General features: G+C 40.5%; 1 protein-coding gene across 2 annotated transcripts in view; it reads right to left on the bottom strand.

Moving 5' to 3' along the window:
* Positions 1 to 18842, bottom strand: part of atf6 (activating transcription factor 6) — a 31182-nt gene extending 12340 nt beyond the window's left edge. The window contains exons 1-15 of one of the 2 annotated variants that reach the window (XM_069522172.1): positions 18582 to 18798; positions 18398 to 18451; positions 17608 to 17696; positions 17274 to 17352; positions 16233 to 16330; positions 15414 to 15537; positions 14964 to 15167; positions 13108 to 13253; positions 7306 to 7491; positions 6995 to 7086; positions 5729 to 5878; positions 3684 to 3779; positions 3491 to 3593; positions 2611 to 2675; positions 1389 to 1500 (exon numbers count right to left, since the gene is read on the bottom strand). In XM_069522172.1, the coding sequence (XP_069378273.1) occupies positions 1389 to 1500; positions 2611 to 2675; positions 3491 to 3593; positions 3684 to 3779; positions 5729 to 5878; positions 6995 to 7086; positions 7306 to 7491; positions 13108 to 13253; positions 14964 to 15167; positions 15414 to 15537; positions 16233 to 16330; positions 17274 to 17352; positions 17608 to 17696; positions 18398 to 18451; positions 18582 to 18663 (1680 nt within the window). In that variant the 5' untranslated portion in view covers positions 18664 to 18798. Of the gene's footprint in view, positions 1 to 1388; positions 1501 to 2610; positions 2676 to 3490; positions 3594 to 3683; positions 3780 to 5728; positions 5879 to 6994; positions 7087 to 7305; positions 7492 to 13107; positions 13254 to 14963; positions 15168 to 15413; positions 15538 to 16232; positions 16331 to 17273; positions 17353 to 17607; positions 17697 to 18397; positions 18452 to 18581 lie in introns of both variants that reach the window. The other variant, XM_020080887.2, reaches the window with a different exon arrangement.
* Positions 18843 to 24927: the final 6085 nt, after the last annotated feature.

Here is a 24927-nt window from a genome sequence, read left to right as displayed (position 1 = left end):
TCTTGACAGAATATCTTTAGTTTTCTGGGCTGTTAGTTGATGACAGGTATTGGTTTTTCCCAATTTCCCAATTTTTACCAATTAAATGGTTTATCAATAAATGCAGAAAATGATTGACTGATTTAAGGAAATGAAAATGGTCATTATTTGCAGCTCTGTGATCTTATCCTTCTTAGCAGTTGTTGATTAATAATAGTGGAATTACAATTAATCAGTTTGTTTGAACTGTCAAAAAGTTTTTTCCCCTGTGATTTAGTTTGAATTCTAAAATACAAACTTTGATATAACTTTGATTTTAGATGAACTTATAGAGCCTCGCTGCTCCTTCACAACACAAAGCTGCTTGAAAGTGAAAGGCAGCCACTTGACCTGTAGAGGCCCTCGGATCAGGTTCACCATTAGTGCCATTGTCCCTGCTGTCACCATGCCAACAGAGCAAGACTTTTGTCACTTGTTTAGTGACAAGGGGACTTGATCTTTGACCACATGCTTCAAAACTCCCGACCCACTGAGTAATCCTGAGGGTTTAAAAGCTTAACATTGCCCACAGATTTTTTTTTAATGTGATATTAAAAAATACTTTCTCCAGCTCTTTGGAACTGTTTTGTAAGAGACACATCTTCTGTGTTATCGGTAATAGATACTACAGAATTTGGTTGGCTAGCAGTTTTTGGTGAACTTATTTTGCTTCTTTCTACACTTTCGTGACAATACTCAATTATAATAATCAAACCCATACAGGACTCTATCAAAAACAAATGGGAAAAAAGAACACAGCAAATTTGAATTCTTTTTGTTTGGATAGCACTTGAAATGTGCTGAAAGCTCTAAAAAATGAATATGTATTATATATGTTTTTGTGAAGAAACGTTCTTCAACAAACCAAAACTCCTAAAAACCTCTTTCTGAATATTATGTCCAAGAATTAATCATATCAAGAAAGAAAAGGCTTAAAGACGGGCTTCAAGTTTCAAATGTGGAAAAAGTGGTCAAATGAATAAAGACCAAAGAGATTAACATTAACACATGGTGACGCCTAAAAATCCAAAACATGGTCTTGATGATTACAAATGAACCAAGGAAACTGGACTGAAAAGGGTTAGTTACACCCCTGGCCATGTGCATTGCATCCCTTCGCCCATCCTGCAATTTCCTCTGAAATTCATTTGTTCTGTGACGAAAAAGACCTATTACGCATAATTTATGATTCATAAGGAAATCTTGTGATGGACAAAAATTGAATGAAATTTGATTAGTGTTGAGCTGTAAAAATTTCCCCTTGAAATCTCTAGTTTTACTTATTGTGATCCATTTCCCCACTGGCACAATTTCCTGCAGAGACCAGTGTCAGTTTCTCCGCTCAAATCTGTGTTAAATTGAAACCTTACCCTGCGGAAAGACACCACGTAGAAAGTGTCGCCCCGACGGTTGATCTCGTCAAAGAAGTCACTGTAGGTGTGGTGAGGGGCGTAGTAGACCTGCAGCTCACTGCCAGAACTCCTGATGGGAGAAGAAGAATAATAAGATTATAATAAATAAATCAGTCACTAAAAAATTCATTAAATTGACATGGGTGTTCCAAAACGGACACATATGTCTCTGATTAAGTTGTGATAACCAATGTTTTCTGCGAGAAAACTTTATTACGTTTGGCAATTTTCATGCAGATTACATTTTTTCACAGTTGTATCATAAGACTTGTATCACAGCAAGTCAGCACTTAAACTATTTTGACATGTCTGTCCCTTTAACCATAATCCAGAGTGAGAAGTATGTGTACACATAGAAGACGTCAATAGAAATACAGGTAGAAACAAAAACTGAACAAACTAAAGAAAATTGTACAACTAGTAACTTAAACAAGAGTAGTGGGTGATCCAGTCTATACTGTAAATTAGCATGTGAGAAGAAAAAAGCAAAGTAACAAAAATATATATAAATATACATAATTTACAGAAAGAAAGAATCTTCTATAAACATTAGATGCATGAGAATGGAAACCAAAATTGAGGTTTTGTGTCATGCTTGAAATTTGAATTTTCTGTGTATTTTTATTCTGGCAAACCAGTGGCCCCACAGACGTCAACTGTTGAAAGGACGTTTCCTGTTGTGTTTTGTATATTTGGATGTTTCATCGTCAGACAAACAACTGGGACAAAAACTGAGTGACGTCAAGTAGAAAAGGTTCTTACTGACCCCAAAACCTCTGATACAGTATACAAAGGTAATCCTCCAAAAAAACAACAACTTCAAAACAATGCAACACATCAGTTTGTTATGTCTACAGGTGCTTGATGTAATCGACAAAGCAAAAACACAACTCCAGTCATGCGGTCATCTACTTCGGTAGAACCCGCTGACAATAAACATTCCAGTCTGCAACTCCACCGCCTCACCATTTCACTTTACCACTGTGTTTAGTTTACCACACAAGTAGTAGTTACTGTGAATTTGTTCTGTTATTTACAGTATGTCTGCCCTCATGCTGTTAAGAAATGCTTGAATCAGCTTTAAAAAACAAAAGAGGCCCAAAAAAAAAAAGAGCCAAATTATTTAATTGTTTGAAACTGACATTACTCTTAGCATGCTGTGTAACAGGCTTTAACTTACTTTTCCTCAGTAGTTTCTGTGTATTGAACGGTCACAATCTGGGCAGCCTCCTTATTTTCTGTTTTCTGTTAGGAACATAGAGAGAGAATGAAATATAATCGCTTTATAACAACATTGAGTAACAATTAGAGAAAGAGCAGGATTTACTGTTGGTAACGCTGCATAACACAAAGACTCCCTCAAAACAATACAAGTGACCATTGTATCAGAACATCGACACATTAAATCACTGAAATCTCAAGTCTCAAACTCTTTCTCTTCATATCGAAGGGTGACAGATATCTGTCAAAACTTGCCAAACATTGCTCTACGAAAAGGAACATGAAGAATAATTCATATGAGCAGAAATTCAAGTTCACATTTGTTCTTCTTTAGTATAAATCTTGTTTATTTGTTTAAATACAATGAAGTTTGTAGAGAAATCTCAGTACAGGTGAGAAGTAAACACAACCCAACATGTACCTTTCTTTATAGTCACATGAGGAATGGGTCTATACTAAGTGGGCAGCTCTTGGTAGATTGGACTCAGTGTGACAGAATTAGAAAAAAAATAATGGAAAAAAAGAGCAGGGGGCACTAATCCTACAGCTCCCCTCTAAGTGTTGTGTTTACTTTCTCAGGGCTGTCGGATTAAACTCAGCCCAATAAAGAGAAATGAGAGGCAAAAAAGAGAAGGTGGGAGAGAGAGAGATAGCGAGGGAGAGGTGGAATCTATGGTAGAGAAAGAGGTTTGCCAAAAACCTGATCTACCCTGAACGCAATGGTTTGAAGTAAAAGGGAAGTTTGGTTTCTAGGCTTTGATGCCAACTCTGAACATTTTCATTTTCTTGGATCATTAGATTAGTTTCCCTGTTTTTCAAACCGTGCTGCTCTGACTTACCAGAATGGTCCTGGTGGGTTTGTGATTGCTGTTACTCATGTGCCTGGATTTGGTTTGCTGCACTTCATGACGGTGGACCCAACCCCTCAGCTCATGGGCCAACCTGCCAGTCAAAGTTAACACAGGGAGTTGTCTTACATTTCAGATATGATGTGGTTGATTTTGTGCCAGGATTTAAGAGTTTACAACTTACTCTTTGCACTTGGTCCTGTTAACAGGAGGCTGGCAGGGTGGGGGGGGTCTGAGAAAGATGGGACCCTTAACCACCATCAGGGCCTTATCCTCAGAGCTGAAACAGAATAAAGAGCAGACAGAGGCTGTTAAATCAGGGGAAGAGTGATAAGTGAACGGGGTCCTGTTAAGATGCTCTGGATTGACTGAAACAATTTCTAATCGCAATCTGGTGAAAATATATTCCACATGTTGAGAATATGCTTTGAATGCAAACCCAGTGCCAACATGGCCGCACGCCCTCAGACAGAGGTGAAGCCCTTTTTTGGTTTGGTTATGAGGAGCAAAAATAGTGCGATCAAGACTCCAGCGTGGCTTCAATGTGCGGCCAATTATATCTCTTTAATTGGTTATTAATGAGACATGTGCAGCACAAAAAACGCTGACTAAGACATGACATGACATGTCCACATGCTGCAGTAAATCATGTTCACAGTCATCAGAAACATGCTACAGAGAAGAAGTAGTCCTAGTCAGTAATAGGGTTGTGTATTGTTTGGGATATTTTCAATACCAGTGCTAAATCAATATTTTTTTTATAACAGTGGCACAACACACTACACAACAAGAGCAATTTTTTTTAAACACTTTTAAACATTTTAAATTATACTTAACTTAAATATAGAAATATAAATTTGAGCAAAATTGAAAAATGTACATACAAAAATCACATAATAAATAAGAACAAACCCAACTACAACACTTAATACTAGTTTCAGTGCTTAATACAGCAAAACTGATCATCATTAGTTTCCCCACTGCCGGGAGCAGGGACGCCCTCACTCCTGGCTGATGTGTCAAACAGTCAAACATGTTGCATCCCTCTGTCTATCAGGTGGTTCAATGAGTTCATCGTGTTCCTCTCTTTACACAGAGTCCTTCTGAAATACAGCCACACTTTCAACCATTTAGTTTTAGGCATTTTGATGAACCCAACCCTTGGCATAGCCCATCTGATTATGCACGGTGACAGCTTAAAAGCCTGCCTTGTTACCATAAGGTATGTTTACATATATTGTGGGTCCGCAGCACATTGCATGACTTTCCCCCCTCACAAGTTACTGTGACGGTAATTAAAACTGTTATACCTTTGTGGAAGTGAATGATTATATAGCCTGAGGTGGTGATGTAGACTGTCCACAGCCCGTAGCCACCTGCAGGGGGCTTGTTAGGAAAAACGTCTGCCACCGACGTAATCCCCCCTCTGGGCCTCCCTGATCTGAGCCCAAAAGACGCCAACTTCGCCTCACATTCTCTTCGCTAAACGTCCTGGAAATGGTTCCGCGAGACAATATGTCAGACCACAGACACCTGATAATAACTCTAACTAAGCCCTAACTGGGCCCATTTTAACCTTCCTACAAAACACACCTTCCTGCTCGGTGGAACCCAAAGATTAGGTTGCATATCTCACCCCAGCGTCCTCCTCTAGGCCACATTTTGCCTTTTGTATAAGCTAAGGTGTTCCTTCCTGCCTGTGCTGGGTTAATTGTGCCGGGAAACCTGATACTACAGATGAATGTTTCACATTAACATGTGACATACCCTACAGAGAGATCTGACACGACACAGACTGGCAACGCCATGCAGACATCAGACACTGACCATACAAAACATCATTTTCAGGACATGTGGGTGCAGGTAATGTACCAAACAAGAGTGTTATTTATGCAATTTACAAATGAGACTGCTGGGCCTCTAGTGTATTTAAAGAAAGATAAATATATAACCCTTTAGAAAAATAAACTGTTCTGACAATATAGGACTGGATGTCAAACAAGGCCTGACCCTAATTTCCCACCTTGTTACTCAAAGCACAAACTGCTGGCCAACTAGCCAGGGGCCTGGAAGCGCTCGAAAGGTAGACGTTTGGACAGAGTTGGTAATCGGCAGGCGCATGTGTTTACACGTGCTGTAATGAGCTGTACTAGTCAGACTGTGCAGGCACAGGTGCATCCTGGTTAAACATAGTGTTGTGAAAGGCTTTGTGGGGGTTGAGGTCATTACCTGTCGGCCATCTCAGAGAGGCTGCCGTCGAGGGGCTCGGGGCCCATCACGACATTCGTCTCTGCCTCCGGGGATACACCCAGCAGGTGTCGGCCGCCGTGCTGCATGGAAACAACTTCGTGCTTGGAGCCCGGACCACCCTGGAACAAACTAATGAAACAACAAGACAGGTTAAGGGAGAGGAGACAGTTGAGGTAAAATCAGGACACTCAGGCCGGAGGAAACACAGAAAATCCCAACAACTTGATAGTGGATTGAGATGTCCACTGAATTCCATTTGGGCCACATCCTGTGCACAGCGGGATTTTTTCCATTTTTAGCCAAGCAGCAGAATCTGAACTCCGATCTAGACTGAATAACCGAAAGCACGCTGGGGCACACACATGCAAAAATACACAGTCTCTTTCAACAACATTACTGCACTGAGTGGCATTTCATTTCAAAGGATCTGACCTCAAAAGCGGGCATATTTTACATTCCAAAGGAGAGGCCGAACACAAAACACACAGATGAGAGCACAGGTACAGCACGCACACACACACACACACTGAGTTTAGCTTCTGTGAATCACAAAAGCAAACTCTTCCGTGGTTCTTAAGAATCTTTTTCATATTTAAGCTCCAGAGAACGACTGAAAGAACACATTTCCAGCACAGAGTCATCAAGTCCAAGAGTAGATGCTTGCATCCTTGAAGAAAAAGTTATTTCCAGGAAAAAAACAAACATTTTTACAACATGAGAACAGAGAATCTGCCGTTATACTTGGAGGGAGACTGTTGGAGCGTGCGTTTTTGGAATTACACAATCCCTGCATGGTGTAATCAAGCTCGTTTTCCCAAGTGTACTTTCACATAACTTTATTTAACCTTAACTTATTATTACAAGCTAACAAGTTGGTGAGAAAAAGAAGGAGTTACTGTCATGTTTTATTATTAGGCCAATATGTTAGTTAATGCAGAAGAGAGGTTCTGTTCTGAGGAAAAATAAGAACATGTTGCTGCAATAGGAAATGTTCTGTACTGTTTTCAATAAACATTTTTGTGTTTTACATGAGAGCAGTAATTCCCACAGTGAGTCATGGGGCTTCCCATTTCTTTTCCTTCAGTAATCTTACGCTTTTTGCATTCGTAATATATTGCTGTTGCCAGTTATCTTCCTCAAAACTACAGGATCTGCTTTTACACTGAATTTACGCCTTTGAACAATAAACAATGTTATGGGGTAGGGCACTTAAAAGCATAGAGACATTCACAGTCATGAGCTTACCTCATCGGTCCAACATTAAGCACGAGGAACACCAAAACCACCATGAGACACACGGCTCTCCTCTTGGGCGCTGTTGTCTGAAGTACTGTGTTCTGCAGGGGAGAAAGAAACCATGTCAGATGTGTTCACAATTCATTCCAGACTTAAGTGCATGTGTGAAAGCAGCTAAACAGTAACGCTATAAATAGATTTATTTTTGTTTGTTAAATTCTACATGAAATTTGCTTTTCAGTCTTGAAGCATTTTGACTGTGCACAGGCGTCCTCATCAGTGTGGAGGTCTCAGCAAAGCTGCAGCATCTACACTCTTACCTCACTCAGCAGGCCCTCCAGCTGCCTCTTCAGGTTGCCATTCTCACACTTGAGCACCTCATTCTCGGACAGCGCCACTTTCAGACGGGCCTCCAGCGAGAGCAGGTACTCTTTCTTTTTCTTCCGAGACAGGGACGCTGACTCACGGTTCTTTATCATGCGCTGCTGTCTCTGGGACAACTTTGACTGAGGTGAGACACAGAAACAAAGACACAAGAATAACGTTTCATGTCACGACATCCATTTCACCCTTGATCCACTCGACACCTATCCAAACAGGAAAGGGGCGATTATTTTGAGAAAGAGGTGAATTGCCTGAGCCACCTGTTGAGCTGTACATCATAGGTTAATCATGACATCCAGTTTATTTATGCTCTAAAGGGTATTTGGTTTAAAAAGGCTTTTCATTCACTTCGTGTCACTGTGAAAACATCTAAATGATTCTCTAGAAAATAAATAGGAAGAAACCAGCAAGCACAAAATAACAACAGAGAATAGGCATTCTTAGATAGGTATGTTATGCACACTTATTCCTATTTACAGCTGCTTCAACACTTGATCTCTAACATCTTTTCTGTTTTTTGCACCAGCTTCCACTCACTCTTATTCAGGATGTGATACCCTGAACAAGACTGTGCAACTTCTTAAAACAAGATGTGAAAGCAGACAAGAAGTCTGAAAATCTGTCACTGGCAGAGAAGAAGAAGAAGAAGAAGAAGAAGAAGAAGAAGAAGAGAGAAACATCCTATAAAAAGTCGGTCAAAAGTAGATGGAAGAAATAAAGAGGAGCCTGACATCTAACGTAGGATCTACTTTGTTATTCTCTCTGGGACAGTTAACTCCAGTGACAGAAAAATAAATAAACATGTTCAAGACGTGTCGTGATGTTAATGACACCTCTGCAACAAATCACGGCTTTAACGCTGCTACAAAAACCCCTGTGAGAGCATGTGATCAAGCTTCTGCTTAAAAATATTTATGCCCACATCCTGTGAGAGGTCAAAAGGGCTTCTTTCAAAACCTGTGTTCTATACGTGAAGAAGGACGTGTTTACGGAGTGTGTCAATGTTTGAGGAATGGGTTCACATCAGAGACACATAAACACTGAGGAATAATGTACGCTGTAGGTCTTGGAGGGGAAGAAAAAAAAAAAAAAGAAAAAACATCCAGCCATAGCCACTCTTAATTGCTGTAGTTTGTCTTACATGCTTAAGTTCATCTGCAAATAAATAGATCATATATTCTGCATTTTAATGTTTAGATTCCCTGGATTTTGTCCATGTAGGACTTAATTTCAAATCAGCACTGGATAAACTCTAAAAAGACAAAAAAAAAATTAAAAGAATCAAACTAATGAGTGACTAGATACATAAGAGCAGTTTAAAATTTCCTGTAAGAAGGAGAAGCGGGATTTATTCCTACTTGAGGTCAGTGAGCAGAGACCGGAAATCCCAGTCCTGCATTATGCTAACCAGAAACAGCCCATACCTTGACATGACCTATCACAAATGAACACGAACAATATCTGTGTTCACCCAAACACCTTCATTGCTTGTCCAGTCCCTAGCTACCCCTGCCCTTCCCCAAACACAAATACCCTCCCAAGGGTAAGCTTCTAAGAGCCTGGGTCTAATAGCCCCACTGGTGATTAAGTTATTTGGATCCTTGTATTTGTGCTCCGTCTCCTGAGAAACCCGTCTGTCTCCCAGCACAGATCTGGGAGCCACGCCACAAGTTTGAGCCTGGGAACGCTGCAAGTAAGTGGTTACCAGGGGGAGCGGAGACCATGGGGGAACCTTGTGTCGCCACAATGAGGCCAAGGAGGGAAATGTGAGGCAGGGGGCGAAAAAAGTGGCACCTCTCAATGAAGCCCATGAATGGACATGAGGCAAACACCGGTTCAAACTCTATTTTAAGTGTCTAGGAAAAATCAACAAGAAAAATTGCCACGGTGTCCATGAGCAGGCCACTTGCCACCAGCTGCTAGTTTGGACCTGCGGAGCAGCCAGCTGCAGACAGCTGTTGGTAGACTGATCAGTCAGTTAAAGTCCTGGGGTGTAATTCTTAGTAATGTAGGATTTTGCAGCAGAGTTAACAGGAAAGCAGCAACAGATCTGCACATGCCCGACTGTCATGCTGCTGCCGGGTCTTTCCATCTTTTACATCCAGCATCCAAAGGCTTACTGTAGGAGGAAGTGTGAGATGAAAATGTCACATGATTTTACTGTTGGGCATAAAACAACTAACTAACTGTGGCACGCCCTGCACAGGTGAAATAACTGTCAACCTGAGATATTCAATTCTTTCAAAGAGCTAAGATACTTGACTGAATAAAAGTAAAATCACTTGAGAGCAAGTTTTTCCCCACTTGCTAGTCTTGTGACTGTTATAACTTTGTGTTATTTGGACAAACTGTTTTTTTGGAAGTAATAAATAAAAAAAATCCCCATAACAACAGTAAGAATGTATTGTCTACCTGCTTTTAAATGTCAAACATTCAACTTTCTGGAAACTTTAGCATCTGAGTTTGTGTTATGAAACAAAGAGCTTTATCTGATTCGTTTACAGTAGTTTTCCTGCTGCTTATTATGGACGCAGCTTTTACACATTAAAAACAAGAGCAGACAGATGTGGTGACAAAAACATGAGCTGGAAAACCTCTCAGCGAAAATACTCAGCAGATTTTCAACACAACATATGGTAACTCTATAAAATCACTGTGGGGGAAAATGCAAATCTTGTCACATAGACTTCCATGGTGAAACCTGTTGAATAGGTCTTACGTTTTCAATCAGCTTCTCTTGTCGAAGGAAACCTATCAAGGTGATTCTTTTTTAGTTAACTCAACCAATCGCACCAATTTGAAACCTTAACAACATTACATTAGACATCTGGGTTAAATGTAGGAGGCCACTTTGTATCCAGAATCACAGCAGGCTTTCCTGGGGTCCCGTCCTGTAAATCCTTCCCATCCTACAAATGGGAGGATTTGTTGAGGCCTGCAATTCCAGGCTGGGCTGTTTTTCACTCAGAGCTCAATCCCTCCTGTGCAGGAGCCCATTACATTACAGTGACCCGATCCCTGATGGCTGTTTACAGCTGTCGCAAAATGCTTCGCCCTGCACAACACCTGCCTGAAGCATGTAATCGTTAGCAGCCGTTTAACACCCAGGCTTATGTAGGCTAACTATAGGCCAAAATACAGTACATAAAGAACATGAACTGCCACACACACCCACAGTGTACTACACTACATGTAGCAACACACTACATGTAGCAACACCTGGCACAGCCATGCCATCTTTAACATGCATTTTACCGCCCTGGCCCACTGCGCTGCAGTGAGGTTATAAAGTGAACCCAGCTGCAACAAGTCTGAGCACCAGCATACACTCACACAGCGTGATATGGCTCAAGAGCTTGTCCATGGGCCACGGAAATAACTACTGTCCATTTCATCGACTGCATAGTTAAAATAAAGGCTGAAATACTGTCTAGTAACTTTTGACGTTCACAGATTTTTATTTTAAAGCAGTAAAGGCTCAAAAACTCCCCCTCTCAATTATTGGGTACAGCCCATCCCATTTTAATCACCTATTGTAAACTTTATTGACATGGTTAGCTTTACAATTGAGTGAGAGGCAAATTTGTTTTGGCTTGTGGGGTTTGGAATTCCCTGACATTTCTGTTGAAGTCTGGCATGAAACGTTCTTCTCCAGACTCGATTATGCCAAACAATAATTGAACAAGTTCCTCTCGGCCCTTTATTAGGGGCCGATTATTTTTTACAACCAGAGGTCAACATAGCCATTCATAAAACAATAACCACTTGTCCAATTTAATTTGAGTTTCTCATTTAAAAAAAGCCTGATGGAAAACATTGTTAATGTCAAAACACATGAAGCAGACTGGTAAAACAGAGCATTCTGACATTAGGTCATGACTAATGTTTCTTATGCTCATGAGGAATGAATCAGGGCCACACAGTGATTGTGCATATGAGATGATAATAGCTGAAAATTGGATCTATTTTTTGTGGTCACCTCAGTGTCACCTTGATTTAAGAGACATTTCCCCGATACATATGCAACCCTACTTTAAGTCCAATGATGCATTTGTGCAACTTCTCTCCCACACCAGTGTGAGCTGGACAGCAAAAGAGAATACAGTGAGAATGTGGAAGTCCTGCTCACAAATAATAAAACAAGACAAACAGAATAGGGAGTGAGAACATGTTTCTCAACTCTCTAAAGGTCAGACAAGAGCAAGCCATCAGGAACTGTTGCGCTGGAGACCAAAGCCTGAAACAACAGTGAAGTTGCTGAAAGTCACGGCATCTCCCAGTTTGCACGGAGGATGACAGCTCGGACTACGAGAAGAGACTTTGCAGAAAGTCAGAACAAAAACAACAGCCACAGTTCTTTAAAAGAATATGACAGACTCTCCCATTTAAAATAAAACAGCATGGACAAAAGATGGGGAGCCATTCTTGAGAGACCACAAGTTTGTACTATAAACAAAACAAACTATAATATAGTTTTCTTTTTTAACTTTTAAATATCAGGGGCAGTCCCTGCTGCACTTAATAGTACCTTAGATGTTTCGCTCAAAGCACCGTGCCTTCCTGTGCTGTCATTTTGCAGAGCTATGAAAAATGACTATGTGAAGAGTTGAAATAATGATGATTAGTGTGTGTGTGTGTGTGCACATGCAACAGTTTACTCTGTGTGTGTATTCTGTACACTGCAGCTGTCCTTACGTCACCCCTGAATGCAACACACAGACGGATCTCTGTCACCCACACAGAGTCATGTCCTAGTGTGACACTGTTCAAACTGTCTGAACTACAATTACATCACATGTCTATGTTTCCAATGAAACCCCTCAGGTATGATCTTCCACAGATTGTGTCTCCATGACTGTATTGCACTTGTCTGTTGTATTCTGATAATAAGCATATTCATTTTGGCAAAAACGGAATTCATTAGTTTTAATGAATGATCTGCCATGCAGATGCCATATGAGTCCATAATGACAAATACAATAAACGTCAATTTACTCTCAAAAATACTAATTTGGATGTTTAAATCTTGGAATCACATAATAGTAAATACTATTATTTTTTTCTCACATTTCTGAGGAAATATCTTTCAATTATTGAGTGAAAATCCTTAATTTTAACATTAAGTTTGGCCTCAAATTTAAAAAAGATCATTGAGAGAGCTAAAATGAGACAAGATCTAGCTTGAATATATCAAACACAACATAACAGTACATATACATGTATATGCATCCATCAATTATTTATACAGTTGATTATTTTGAGGTTCGCAATGGGGGGGTTAGAGAGAAGCTAATACACATAATCTTATACATATATGCATGCAGCTACATAGAAGTGCACACAAGCAAGTCCTTGCATGTCCACACAGGCATAGAAACTCTTGTGTTTTACATTAATCACTCAAGTCCTGACCAATTAACATCAGCCGATCAAAAATGAAAACAATGAGAATAAAGTAAAATTATTTTTTTTATAACTTTCAAAACATCATGCCTAAATCTTTTAAATGACTGCTCATGAATACAGTTGTGCACATTTGCTGCAGACTCTACAAGTCTAACCACAGATTAATGTGTTTCCATCCACTGCTTTAATCCAAAGATTAAGTTTTGCATGACATGGTGCGTCTCTGGTCTGTTTTATTTTCACAGAAACAGGTGGACGGGAACACGCTTGCTGTTAATATCTCAGGGCTCTACGACTGGGGAGTAGTAGGTAGGAAAACATAACTGACTCACATCGTCATCTGAGGAAGGGGTTCGGAGTGTGACGGAGACAGGCCTGTCCTGGCTGAGCGTTGGCATGGCGACCACATTGCTTGTGACGGCCTGTGGTGTCTGGATCTGTAGCACTTGGCTTGGCTGAGACAGCACTATAGGATGAGCTGAGGGAGAGGCATAACACATAGACACCTAAATTACATGGGGTTAGCATACCTAGTTATACTATAATCATATATCTACTCAATGATTAACACTGTTTAACACTGACTGTGATTACGTGTTTGTGTGTATGTTCTTATCCCACATATATTACAACAAATAAAAACATTAATGTTAATATTCTATACAAGCTGTAAAATCTATCATTGTGATGTTTGTGGAGCCTCCAGCTGCAGATGGTACTTTCAGCTCCTTGAACTCCCATCACCTCTGATGACCTACATTGACCCCTTGTTTTTAAAGGCACTTTTTGAGTTTAAAGTACATATGGAGAGGATGTTTACCATCTTGACCTGTGGTCTTTAACTTCCACATTCCTTACTGAGAGCTGTCGGGAGTTTTACGTGCATGAACGCACGTAAACATGAACATGTGCCCACATTTTAAAAAGCAACGAGGCCTGACAGAAACTAACACAAACCTCAACAAGAAAAAAAAATATTGTCCGTGTTTATAAAGGTCCTGCTGGTGTAGGAGCCTCCCGCTATTTAGCCCACACCTCCCAGTGAGACTGTGCCAGGAACCATTCCTCAAAACTGACCCAGTAAGCTTCACCTCTAATGCTAAGCGAGTGTGTCAGTGCTAATAGTGCAGAAATATTACCCAGGCCTGCTAATGAATGTCAGTGGTGCCAGAATTATGTCTCGTGCTCAAGCTCTGTGAGAAGAATTCAAGAGGCTGAAAGTCAAAAGAAATTAAAAGCTTTGGGAAAACCAGTCAGCCTGTTTGTTCCCCCGGAAATACATAACTACCGGTCAGACCCTATAAAATATGAACTCATCTGTTAACATCTCTGATTTCTTTTGCTCAACTCCCTGAAGCATTGATCTCAAACATCAGCTGCAAGAGCATCTTAAACCAATGAAGCCCATAAAACTAAGCAGGCCTGACTTGACTTTCATCTGGGGTCCTAAACTTGGATGTCTTGGCCGTAGCCATCTGCCATCTTGGCCATTACCAGGCAGACAGGAGAGCCAAGTTCAAATTCAAGTCAGGAGAGGTCAGATACTCCACCCACTTCGGTCCCAAGCAATGACATAAGTATTTATATTGGCCTACGTGCTGTTGATGTAACACACAGAGGACCCGATTGGTAAACCAGGCAAGAGTTATAATGACTTAAATGCAAATACACACACCGGCTGATAAGTAATCTCTGGTTTACCTGTGGATTATTAAAAAAAAATCTTGATTATATATATATACATATATATATATTATCAAGATTTTTTAATTTTTTTTTTATAAATGGTGGCTGATTACTTAAGTTTTATTTTTGTCAAAAACATTCAAATTTCTGACCTATTTTGGATTTGAAAAAGCAAACATTAAACATCTAAATATTTTTTGACCATCATGAAGAGTAATACGGTATGAAACTGACCAGTGAGCAAAACATTAGATTGGAGCACCCTCTGCTGGCCATGACACAACAAAGTAAATGGTTGTTTCAGTGATAATATCAGACAAATACATCACAAACAACAAACAGTATTAATACTAAATCATACAAGTTAAAAAATACAGTTATTAGCAAGCAACATGATTATGTTCTTTACTATGTCCAGAAATCCACAGATCTGTGGAAATACAGCATGATGCAAGACAATGTGTTTCAGTGTGTTTCTATGTGTTGCAGTGAGATCTCTGACCTGGAGGGGGCGCTGGCTGGATGTTGACCGGAACTGGTTTGACCAAAGGCAGCACAGTGGTCTGCAGGGGCTGGATGATGATCGTCTTGGCCTGCAGGGAAGCTGCTGCCGGAGCAAGTGGCAGAGCTCTGATCAGCGGCCTGGGCTGGATGGAAACTTTTGGTCCGATCTTAATTGGCCTCTTGATAGACTGAGCTGCTTTGGCTGGCGTTTGTGTGTGGGTGGGGGGGTTGGAAGGAGTGAGATAAGAAAACTGAATTTATGCACATACAAGGAAATGCTGAGCGAGTTTGCATTCGTTACATTTCCTGTACTCCTGCTCGTTTTTAGATGAAGAATTACTTTTACTTGTTTCCTTTACTAATCTGATCGCGGCTGGTTTTTGGACAAAGAGTACAAATGTAGATGACAGCTGATGGAGCAAATGAGCAGTGGCAAGGACTGTCTCACCTTGTGCGGTCTGGCTGGTCCTCCTTGGAGCTGTCTTGGCTGGGGAAGACAGTGAACAAAATCCACTGGACTCTGAGCAGACTGAAACAGGAGAGTGTTGCAACTGTGGTGACAGGGCCTCATCCTGGACAGAGAAGCAGAGAGACTTTGTCTCAATACCGCCAATAAGCTCAGGGGAGGCACTGGTTATAGCACGGGGACACCGAAAATGAATCTGAAATACATTTAATCCTTACGAAGCCAGTCATACTCTATGTAATACATGTACTTTAGAGATATCTGATGAGACAAGACTCAAGTGTCCTTGTTAATATTCAAAGACTCCAGGAGACAAACGTGTCCTTGGAACCAGACAGGGTGAATCAGTGAGCAGACATACGTGTGCAGACTGTGATGGGGCCAGAAAGAGATGTAACCCATGTCCTTGTTTTGACATATTGTGAAAACATCTGCCTGCTAAATTATGCTAATGTCGCTGAAGTTGTCAGCGCCTTTTATCTAATGAGGGGGCAGGACACAGCTCAGATCGACAGCAAATTATTGATTTGACAAGGTGTTTAAGGCTTTTATTAATACTGTGTGTGTGTGTGTGTGTGTGTGTGTGTGTGTGTGTGTGTGTGTGTGTGTGTATAGAGCAGCTGTCAATGTTCCGACACCATCTGGATGAGGATTTCACTTGTCCTATCCATGCACCAACATGGACATATATTTAAATATTAAATAAATAAATAGCACTAACAAAGGTAAAAATTTGCATTGGAAATGAAAGTCAAATGTCAAATGTCAGGAGGACAAAGTGTTGACGACAGTGACACTTACTTGTAGGGAGTATGGGGACAGAGCTTCCACAGAGGCAGGAGAGGGGACAGAGCTCAGAGTGTGGGCAGGGGACAGAGAGTCCACACTCACCTCACCATCTGGATACACAACAGCAAACACACACAGATGATATATGAAGGATTATTGGTATGGGATGTGTGTTTACCATCGCTGTTTATTTACAAACATTAATTCAATATTATTCATCTATATAATGTGAACTATTACACCTCATGTAAAAACACTGATGATGTAAATATCACACATAACTTTGTCCACAAACTACGGCTGCCGTAATTCAAACAAGGTAATCTTATCTTACCTTAAAACAAACAGCCTTCATATTTCCTTCTCTAAACCAGCATAAACCATTGATTCCAGAAGATTTTAACCTAATGAATGAGCTACACCAAGGCTTGTATGAGGGAGTATTTGGGAAACTTAATAAAATGTTTAATTACTTAGTTTATCCTCAACCTGACTTTAACAAATGCAAATCATTTGTTGTGTTTTTCTTAGGTGATCATATTGCTTATATTTCACGTTGCTAAACATGACTTTTGTCTTTCGCTGTGGGTATCATGATTTCTTTCCAAATCATATTGAAAACATTATTTATGTTTATGAAAATGTTGGTTATTATTCTCAACTCAAACTCTTCCCCATGACCCAGTTGATAACTTGTTTTGTAATAGAGGATATCAGTAGAGCCAACATCAGGTGCAGTGAAGGCAAATAACGAAAAGATATCCTGGATATGTTGACCTTACTCCACCCCTGCTTTCTTTGTATTTCAGAATATAGCCATGCAAACAACAGAATAATATACCATAGTTTTGAAAGAATTATAGCACAACTACACCATCATTGGGTGACTATTGAAAATCATTATAATCACCTTGCCACAATCTCATCACAGTGCAAAACCACACAAAGGTTACATCATATTAATACATCAAACTCTAATACTTCTGCCTTGACTCCTGGTATTGCAAAATAAAATGTGATAACCATGACATGTATCAACATGTGTCGCTGTACCTGTGTAGATGCTGCATGTATCAACTTCATTCCACAGAGGTATATCAATATCAAAGTCCAGACCTGGACCCTCGTTGGCCTGAGAAACCAAACACAAAATTCTTAACCAGTGAATCGTATCTGGATGCAAATGTGAAACAGGAGTTAGCAACAGATCAACATTGTGAGCAATACACATTTAATTAAGCAGTCAACAAAACTCCTGTTATTGCCCTCGGAAATTGTCTGAGATTTACACTGCACTGAGTTGTTAACTAGCACATTTACTGTTGGCCACATTTCATGCGAGAACATTCCATGATAAAAAATGTGCATACTGAGAAGAGTTACTCACATAGCCAGAACTCTGCAAGGTCTCAAGCAGATCGACTGCATCTCCCAGGTCGACAAGCTCATCGACAAGCTCATCGAACAGGCTTATGTCTGTGTGGTGACCGACACACAGGACATACAATGAGTCCCAGTTTAATCAAGAGACAAACTAAGTAAGAGAAAACATGGAATTACAAGAAAAAGCTATTCATTGTTATTTAGAGATTTACATGTTAGTAGGAGATTTACATGTTCGTAACTATGTAAAAAATAACAACCATATTAAACTTCTTTTCTACAGAGCCTTTGAAAACCAGAGTCACACGGTGCTTCACAAAATAAAGTATTAAAAAGATAAGAAATCATATGACTGTATGACAACCAGATCATACTCAGCAATGCAATAAAACAGAACAGATAAGAAACAAGGTTAAAACGGAAAAAAAATGAAACGACTAAAGAATAAAACAACAAAAAACTTAAAATGCAAAAACAATAAAATGCCAGTCTTTAAGGTCAGCGTTTAAAATGGACAATAACACACGAAAGTAGTGAAACAACAATTCAGTTTTAAATAAAATATTGACAGGCAAAGGCAAAAAAAACTTAGGAAACATAAAAATGAAAGAGCAAGAATAACAAGACCTAAAGTTATTGTTTTTCTTTCATTATTTTAAGTTTCAGCTTCTTCCTGAACAAATTCAATGATTCACATTAAGCAGCAAAGAGTGACACACACTGGGGACATGCAAATGTCTCATTATTGACATGTTACACCGTGTTACATCACCAGCGAGCTAATGCTAACTGACTTGTAGCATGTGATGGAAACACACTCTCTCCCTCCACCTCAGGCTTGAGTGGTTCTGTAAGCAGCAGCATTGAGACAAATGTGAATCGTAAAACATAATGGGTAACAATAACACACAGATTCATTAGTGATACTCTACTTCCTGTGTGTGTCCCCTGTGGTCGGTGTAGTAAACCGTCTCTTACCCCACTCTCCTCCCTGGTCGATGGACATGACGCCGGTCTCACCGTCCGCCTCTGGACTCTGAAACGATAAGGCGGAGGACATCCTCGTTTAGATGAATCAGTGAATAATCCCGCTGTGACAAGTTTCCACCAAGCGACGGTTGATGCGCGTGTTCATGTTTCACTTGTTTGGCAGCTCGACTTCCGTCTGACGCAAAGATACACGTCTGACTTTTACCATAAGTCTACGGGTGCCGCCGAGGGACAAACGTGGGAAAAGCTGAACAGCACGCTACAGCCGGTGCTGCTCCACTAGACCGCAAGGTGGCGTGATAGTACCGCAGTCTGCAGTTCCTCTCTGTTGATAGTCTCTCTCTCTCTCTCTCTCTCTCTCTCTCTCTCTCTCTCTCTCTCTCTCTCTCTCTCTCTCTCTCTCTCTCTCTCTCTCTCTCTCTCTCACTCACTCTCTCTGACTCTCTATCTCTGTCTCAAACGCCACAAACACACTCACTTGTCTCTCCATAGTTGCGAGGACACTCATCGAATTAATTCATTCCCTAGTCCCTCACCCTGACCTTAACCTGAACCTAATCCTAACCCTAAAACCCCTTCAACAACCCTTTGAATTAGTGAGGACCATGCAGTCAAAATGTCCTCACAATGATGGGGTTAATCCAAAATTGTCCCTCACAGCTGTAGAATGACATGCACTCATGCATGTCACATGCACAAACACACACAGGTTTGCGCTGCTACAGCTCATTAGGATTTACTTTGCATGGACTTCATTCATTGTGGACAGCCTGACCAAAACTTTATTTGTGACCCTAACCTTGACCAATTCACATCTCACCCCTGACCTTAATCAGGACCTCAGAAATTATACTGTGTCTTGTCGGGACCACGCTTTGGACCCCATGATGTCTTCTAGTTTGGTAGTTATGTTGGTTTATGTCCAAAAGAGGTAACAAAATCAAGTACACACACACAGGTCACTCGCATGGGCCTAAACCTAACCCTAAAGTGGTGACATTATGTGCTAAAAGTCAGTAGCAGGTGTACACTGGGCCTAATCCTTGATGGACATTTCAGGTCGTGGAGAGATTAACCTGAGGTGGTCTGGTTGATTCCCTGCTGGATTGGTTTAGCTCTCTTCTAAAAGAACAAGCCCCCAGTCTGTTTTAACTTATTAAAGCATGGCAAAGACTAACAGGGGTCAACCATCTGCCAGAAGTCTGCAGTCCACCTGTAACATAAAACCCAATCAACTAATGTAAGCAATCTGATTTCATGAATCACTGGTCAGTGCAGTGCATGCTATTCTCTTCATTCCCAGCATGACAGTGTGACTGTGCACCTTTGTGGAGTCAGAGGTTGCTTTGCCTCAAAGTCAAAGTGTCAAACAGTCTCCACAGAGCTGAAAAATGTATGATGTGTGTCCTGATGGTAATGATAATGCAAGCATCTCTGATTGGAGTGGTGTGGTAATGGCACACATGATGTCTTCTGTCTGGGAACAGATCAGGGCTCATCATATTGATTGTGTGTAAAGCCCTTTTGGACACAGGCACGGACAGCAGATTAACAGGTTGACCCGATATGATGGCAGAATGGTTTAACCATGTTTGCGTGAAATGGATTTAGTGTCACGTTTCTGTTGCTGTTGAAGCTGCTACAAAAAAAAATCTTGTTTATCTGAAACACGATGTCCATGTTAAAGATCTTTTAATATTCTTGTCATCTGAATACCAGCCATACCATTCATGAGCATCTCACCCTGAACTTGAAATCCTTGGGTAATAAGAGACATGACATGATTATTATATTGACAACTTGTCATAACATGACACTTTGAAATTAATACATATAAATTGTCACAGTGTTAGTTTTACTATTGGGGCTTTTATTTTTTGATTGACACCACTGATCATCCTCTAGAATCAAGTTATAGTCCACATGAATCCTGCCTCCTCAATCCAAAAATTTTTGGATCCACTTGTTTTTGTGTAATCCTGCTGACAAACAAACAAACATACAAACCAAAAAACAATCCTAAACCTGATGGACAATACTAAACCTGATGGGTTCTTCTTTGGGTCATGCCCCATCCCTCCCCAAAATTTCATTTATATCGCTTCTGTGATTTATGAGTAATCCTGTTGGTAAATAGAGAAACAAACAAACAAATCATTTAACAACCTATTTGTTGGAGGTAAAATAAAATAAGTTTCAAATTGGTTTGCAGGAAGCAGCAAATCTCTGCTATAACTTAAATAGTATAGTCCAAACTAGAATAGCACACAGTAAAGCACGTACCTCCATCAAAGCCCAACAGTCCCTTGAAATTAAAATTTCACACTCATAGTTGTAAGTTCCCTGAATGTGCTTTTTTTTAGTCAAAATCCATGAGTTATTCCCTGGGAAAACAGTACGACAGTGAAGAAAATAGATCCTGGATCTGACCTTGAGTGTCACCAAAATGTACTGGGTTCTTTTCCCTCCTTCTAACAATCCACACATTGAGTTCCACAGGATCCTCTAAGAACAGTGATATCATGTTTCAAAGTGTAGGATTGGTTAATGGACAGTGCTTTTATACAGGTTGATCTATCTCCAACTTCAGCACAAGTTACCATGGTGATTTATCCTGATAAAAAGGGAACAAGCTTTGTAGAACTGAAAACTCTGAATTAAACCTGAACTTACCCTGATAACTGCAAATTCTGCATCATAGAACAGCCCTGGTGGTTTTTGCGTAACAGTGCTGCACTAATAGGTAAACCAACTAACAAACAAATGTTGGGGGTGAAAAAAACAACCTTCTTGGTGAAGATAATGAATAACCATTGTATAATGACTTAACTGATTGATGGACACACCATCATAAAAGTGCCATGCATGTTAGCCATCACCATTTCTACAATTTTTATCTTATTTTGGAGAAAACTGATCATGTTCTGTTTCTCAATGTTTGTTTCCTGGCCTCAATGAGAAAATGTTAACCTCAGTGCGTTATCTTGTTAAAAATGGGTTGTTACAGTAAAATATGTGTCATGAAATGGAGAAGCCAAACCAACAATGCTATCACAGACAATGAACAAAGGCTAGAAGCCCCACACCATTGATCAGACAATGAAAACCCAATTAGGGAGAGATCAGGAGAAACAAAGGGGACCTGATGTTATTCATGTGACACAGGGCTTTTAGTTAGAACCAAATAAATTCAAATTTAAAATACAACTTGGTGGTTTACAGACTGTGCGCAATCAGGCTTGCACAACTAAAAACACAGACATACGAGTAGATTCCTGACTGTAGATGTTGAAATAATGTCTGGACACTGGCTGCTGCAACTATTGGTGTCATTAATATTGTATTGTGTCTTTAAGAAATGCTTAAAATAGTTTGAGCTCTTTTCGTCCCATGTGGCCACACAACAGAAGAATTTGTTGTAGAGAAAAGGAGGTGGAGGACGAGCTCCTTCTGAGCAAAGAGAAACCCCCTTTTAGCGAAAGGGAGTTCGAGCTACATTTCATCTTTTGTGTCCCAGATTGATGACCTATGAGATGGATGATGTTCTGTAGTGCTGTGTGGCATTGTCTTATCCCGGGCCGACACAAAGAGGGAGAACACTTATCATCTCAGACTTATGTATGGAGCAGGGGGGCAGGGGTTGTCAGAATGGTGAAGAGGGTCCAGGAGGGAGGGTGATGGTGAGGCGAGGCGTAGGCTTCCCTCTGATAAAGCGTGGTGGAGATGAGCTAATGACAGCAGAGGCAGATGGAGAGAGCCATCTCCCATGACGACGCAGCCAGAGACCTCCGTCCTGAAGCCAGAGAGGGACGGACGCAGAGAAATAAGTGGACGGGGCCAAAAACAGAGAGAAGGAGAAAAGAGAGAGAGAAAAAAACATGTTTTAGGTGTTTGGATGCACGTGCGCTTCAATTAATGAATTATTGTTTGCGTTCGGCAGACGTCAGTAGGGTTTCGAAGTGACTTGGTTTGTGTTTGGCGTTTTTGGCTGCACTGTGACTTGTTAGCAGGTGGCCCAGGTTTGTCGAGCTTGGTTTAGGATTAGACTTTGGGACATTGTTTGGTGGGAATGGTGCTGTGAATACAAAGGGATTAGTGCAAAGGGTTGCTTCATTGACTGTGAGTCTGTGTGTGTGTGTGTTTGTGTGTTGGAGGGTGGGGGCTCTGAAGTTGATGGATGGATTTGGATATCAACCAAAATAAAAAAATAGCTGTAATTAGGAAAATAAAGGAAATGAACTATTAAATGAAAAAAAAATTATAATTGTGATTAAAATAAGTGCAAAATTACACTGTATTTTTGGACATGAAAGATCTCTGGTGGCGTGCATGTAATTTTTCAGAAAAGAACAAACAGCTAAAAGTTGAATTTGAAATATTAATAATAAATAGAAAAACATGTCTTCCCCAGTTCCCACGTTCCTCTCCTAATGCTCTGAGGAGGATGGAGGGGGGAAGAAAGCCCCCTACCAAAATCATCTCAATGCCTTGAACCATGTGCCACCATTAGGGACACACAAAGAGAGATGTGACAAATGACCATTTTAATGTCCCCCTCTTTGACTTTAATGAATTTATACGTTATCATGGCCCTAATGGAGGCTGCGGTGGAGGGGCTGGCGCGCGGCCATAACAAATGAAAAGCTCTGATTAGTGTAGAATGAGCCGAGAGAAAAAAAGCCCATTCATCTTGGTTAGCATCCTCCTGTGCTCTTTTATGGGTCGCTGTTACAAGGACGGTGGAGCCGGGGGGCGCACCGCCCCCCCCCCCCATTAGCGCGGGGGTTCCGCTGAGTGGTCAGCGGCAGCAGCGGCGGTGGACCCGGCGTTGACGGAGCGTCTGGCCGCTGCGCAGTTCACCGCTGTGAATGCCACAGAGCGGCGTGACTCCTGAATAACCTTCTGAGGTACCGGGAGCCTCACCCCTGCATGACCCCGCACTCTGAGCAGGGGTGTGGGGGGACTCCGGGGGGTACCCAGACCAGGACTCACTCTCTCTACAGCAGTAGGTAAACACATGGAGTAGATCCCCCTCAGGAGATTCAAAACAGTGCTCTGCGTTTATTTTAACAAATGTAACAGTATGCAAGCAACAGCCAGTTAGATGTTGAATTAAAGACAAGTACAATGAGGCAGATTAACATGGATAATTAGCAGGGGGGTTGTAGTTTTTTGCAAGAAAAGCTGCAAAAAAATAGAAAAAGCTGTAAACAGACAAATAAAATGCTTTCATTGTGGTGATAAGCAAAGTGCCTTCATCACTAATGTGTTGATATATTCAACACAATCTTGTAAAGGCAAATTTAGATATATAATTGAAGACAATAATGATGCAGATTAACATGGATAATTTGCAGAAAGCTGCAAGTATTATAGTATCCTGCTCCAAAAAGAGTGTGGGTGTGAATGATGCACAAGTGTGTAAACCACAAGCTCAATGCAGAAATAAACACAAATAAAATTCTTGCATGCTCCATTCAATTCCATTCACTAAGCGATGTGCCCTCATCACTAATATGTTAATAGATTGTATACAGTTAAAGAACACTCAATCAGATATTCAATATTGCAGATTGACAATTTGAAGATGGACTGCTGTTGTTGACGTTACAAAATAAATGCACATTTTCTGCTAAACTGCATGAAAAGAGTGTGAGTGTGAATGATGCATCAGCCTTTCTGCTCAACAGAGGAATAAACAAACAAATAGAGTGCTTGCATCCTTGTGGTGCATTCAACCTCCATCTAAATTAGAAGCAACGTGCCCTCATCACTAATATGTTGTTAGCATTTCCTTATTGACTTACTGGCTGCTGATGTTTGCTTTTTATTTGGAACAGGCTTAGAAAATCAGGTCTGCGGCAACTCTTAGTTCTTTTCAATTAAAGCTGAAGAGTTCCCTATTTGCCTTTTATTAGCCTACATGAAATAATTACTAATTTCTTACACTATACTTTCACTCTCTTATTTCCTATTTCCAAATTTATCTTGTTTTATCTTATCTTTACTTTATATTCATCACTGTTCATGCTTGTTTTATTATCCTGCTGTTGCAATGTTGTTAATTTCCCAATCTTGCAACAATAAAGGAATTCTGAATCTGATTCTGATTCCTATCTATTTTTTTATTCTCCATGTGTTTTTTTTTAATGTAAGACCCTTTGTTACATTGTTGTTGAAATGTGGTCACACAAATAAACTTGCTTTGTAGGAAGAGTTCGGGGGTGGGGGGAATATTAGAGTTTAAAAAATACAGCTTTTAAAGGCATTTTTTTGGGTTACTTTTTGAGATTGCAACATTGCAACATCGCTGTCCCCGTGTGAGAGGGGAGCT

The sequence above is a fragment of the Paralichthys olivaceus genome, chromosome 3, assembly GCF_024713975.1.
Source record: "Paralichthys olivaceus isolate ysfri-2021 chromosome 3, ASM2471397v2, whole genome shotgun sequence".
Taxonomy (NCBI): Eukaryota; Metazoa; Chordata; class Actinopteri; order Pleuronectiformes; family Paralichthyidae; genus Paralichthys; species Paralichthys olivaceus.
This window is presented reverse-complemented; position numbering and strand designations above follow the sequence as displayed.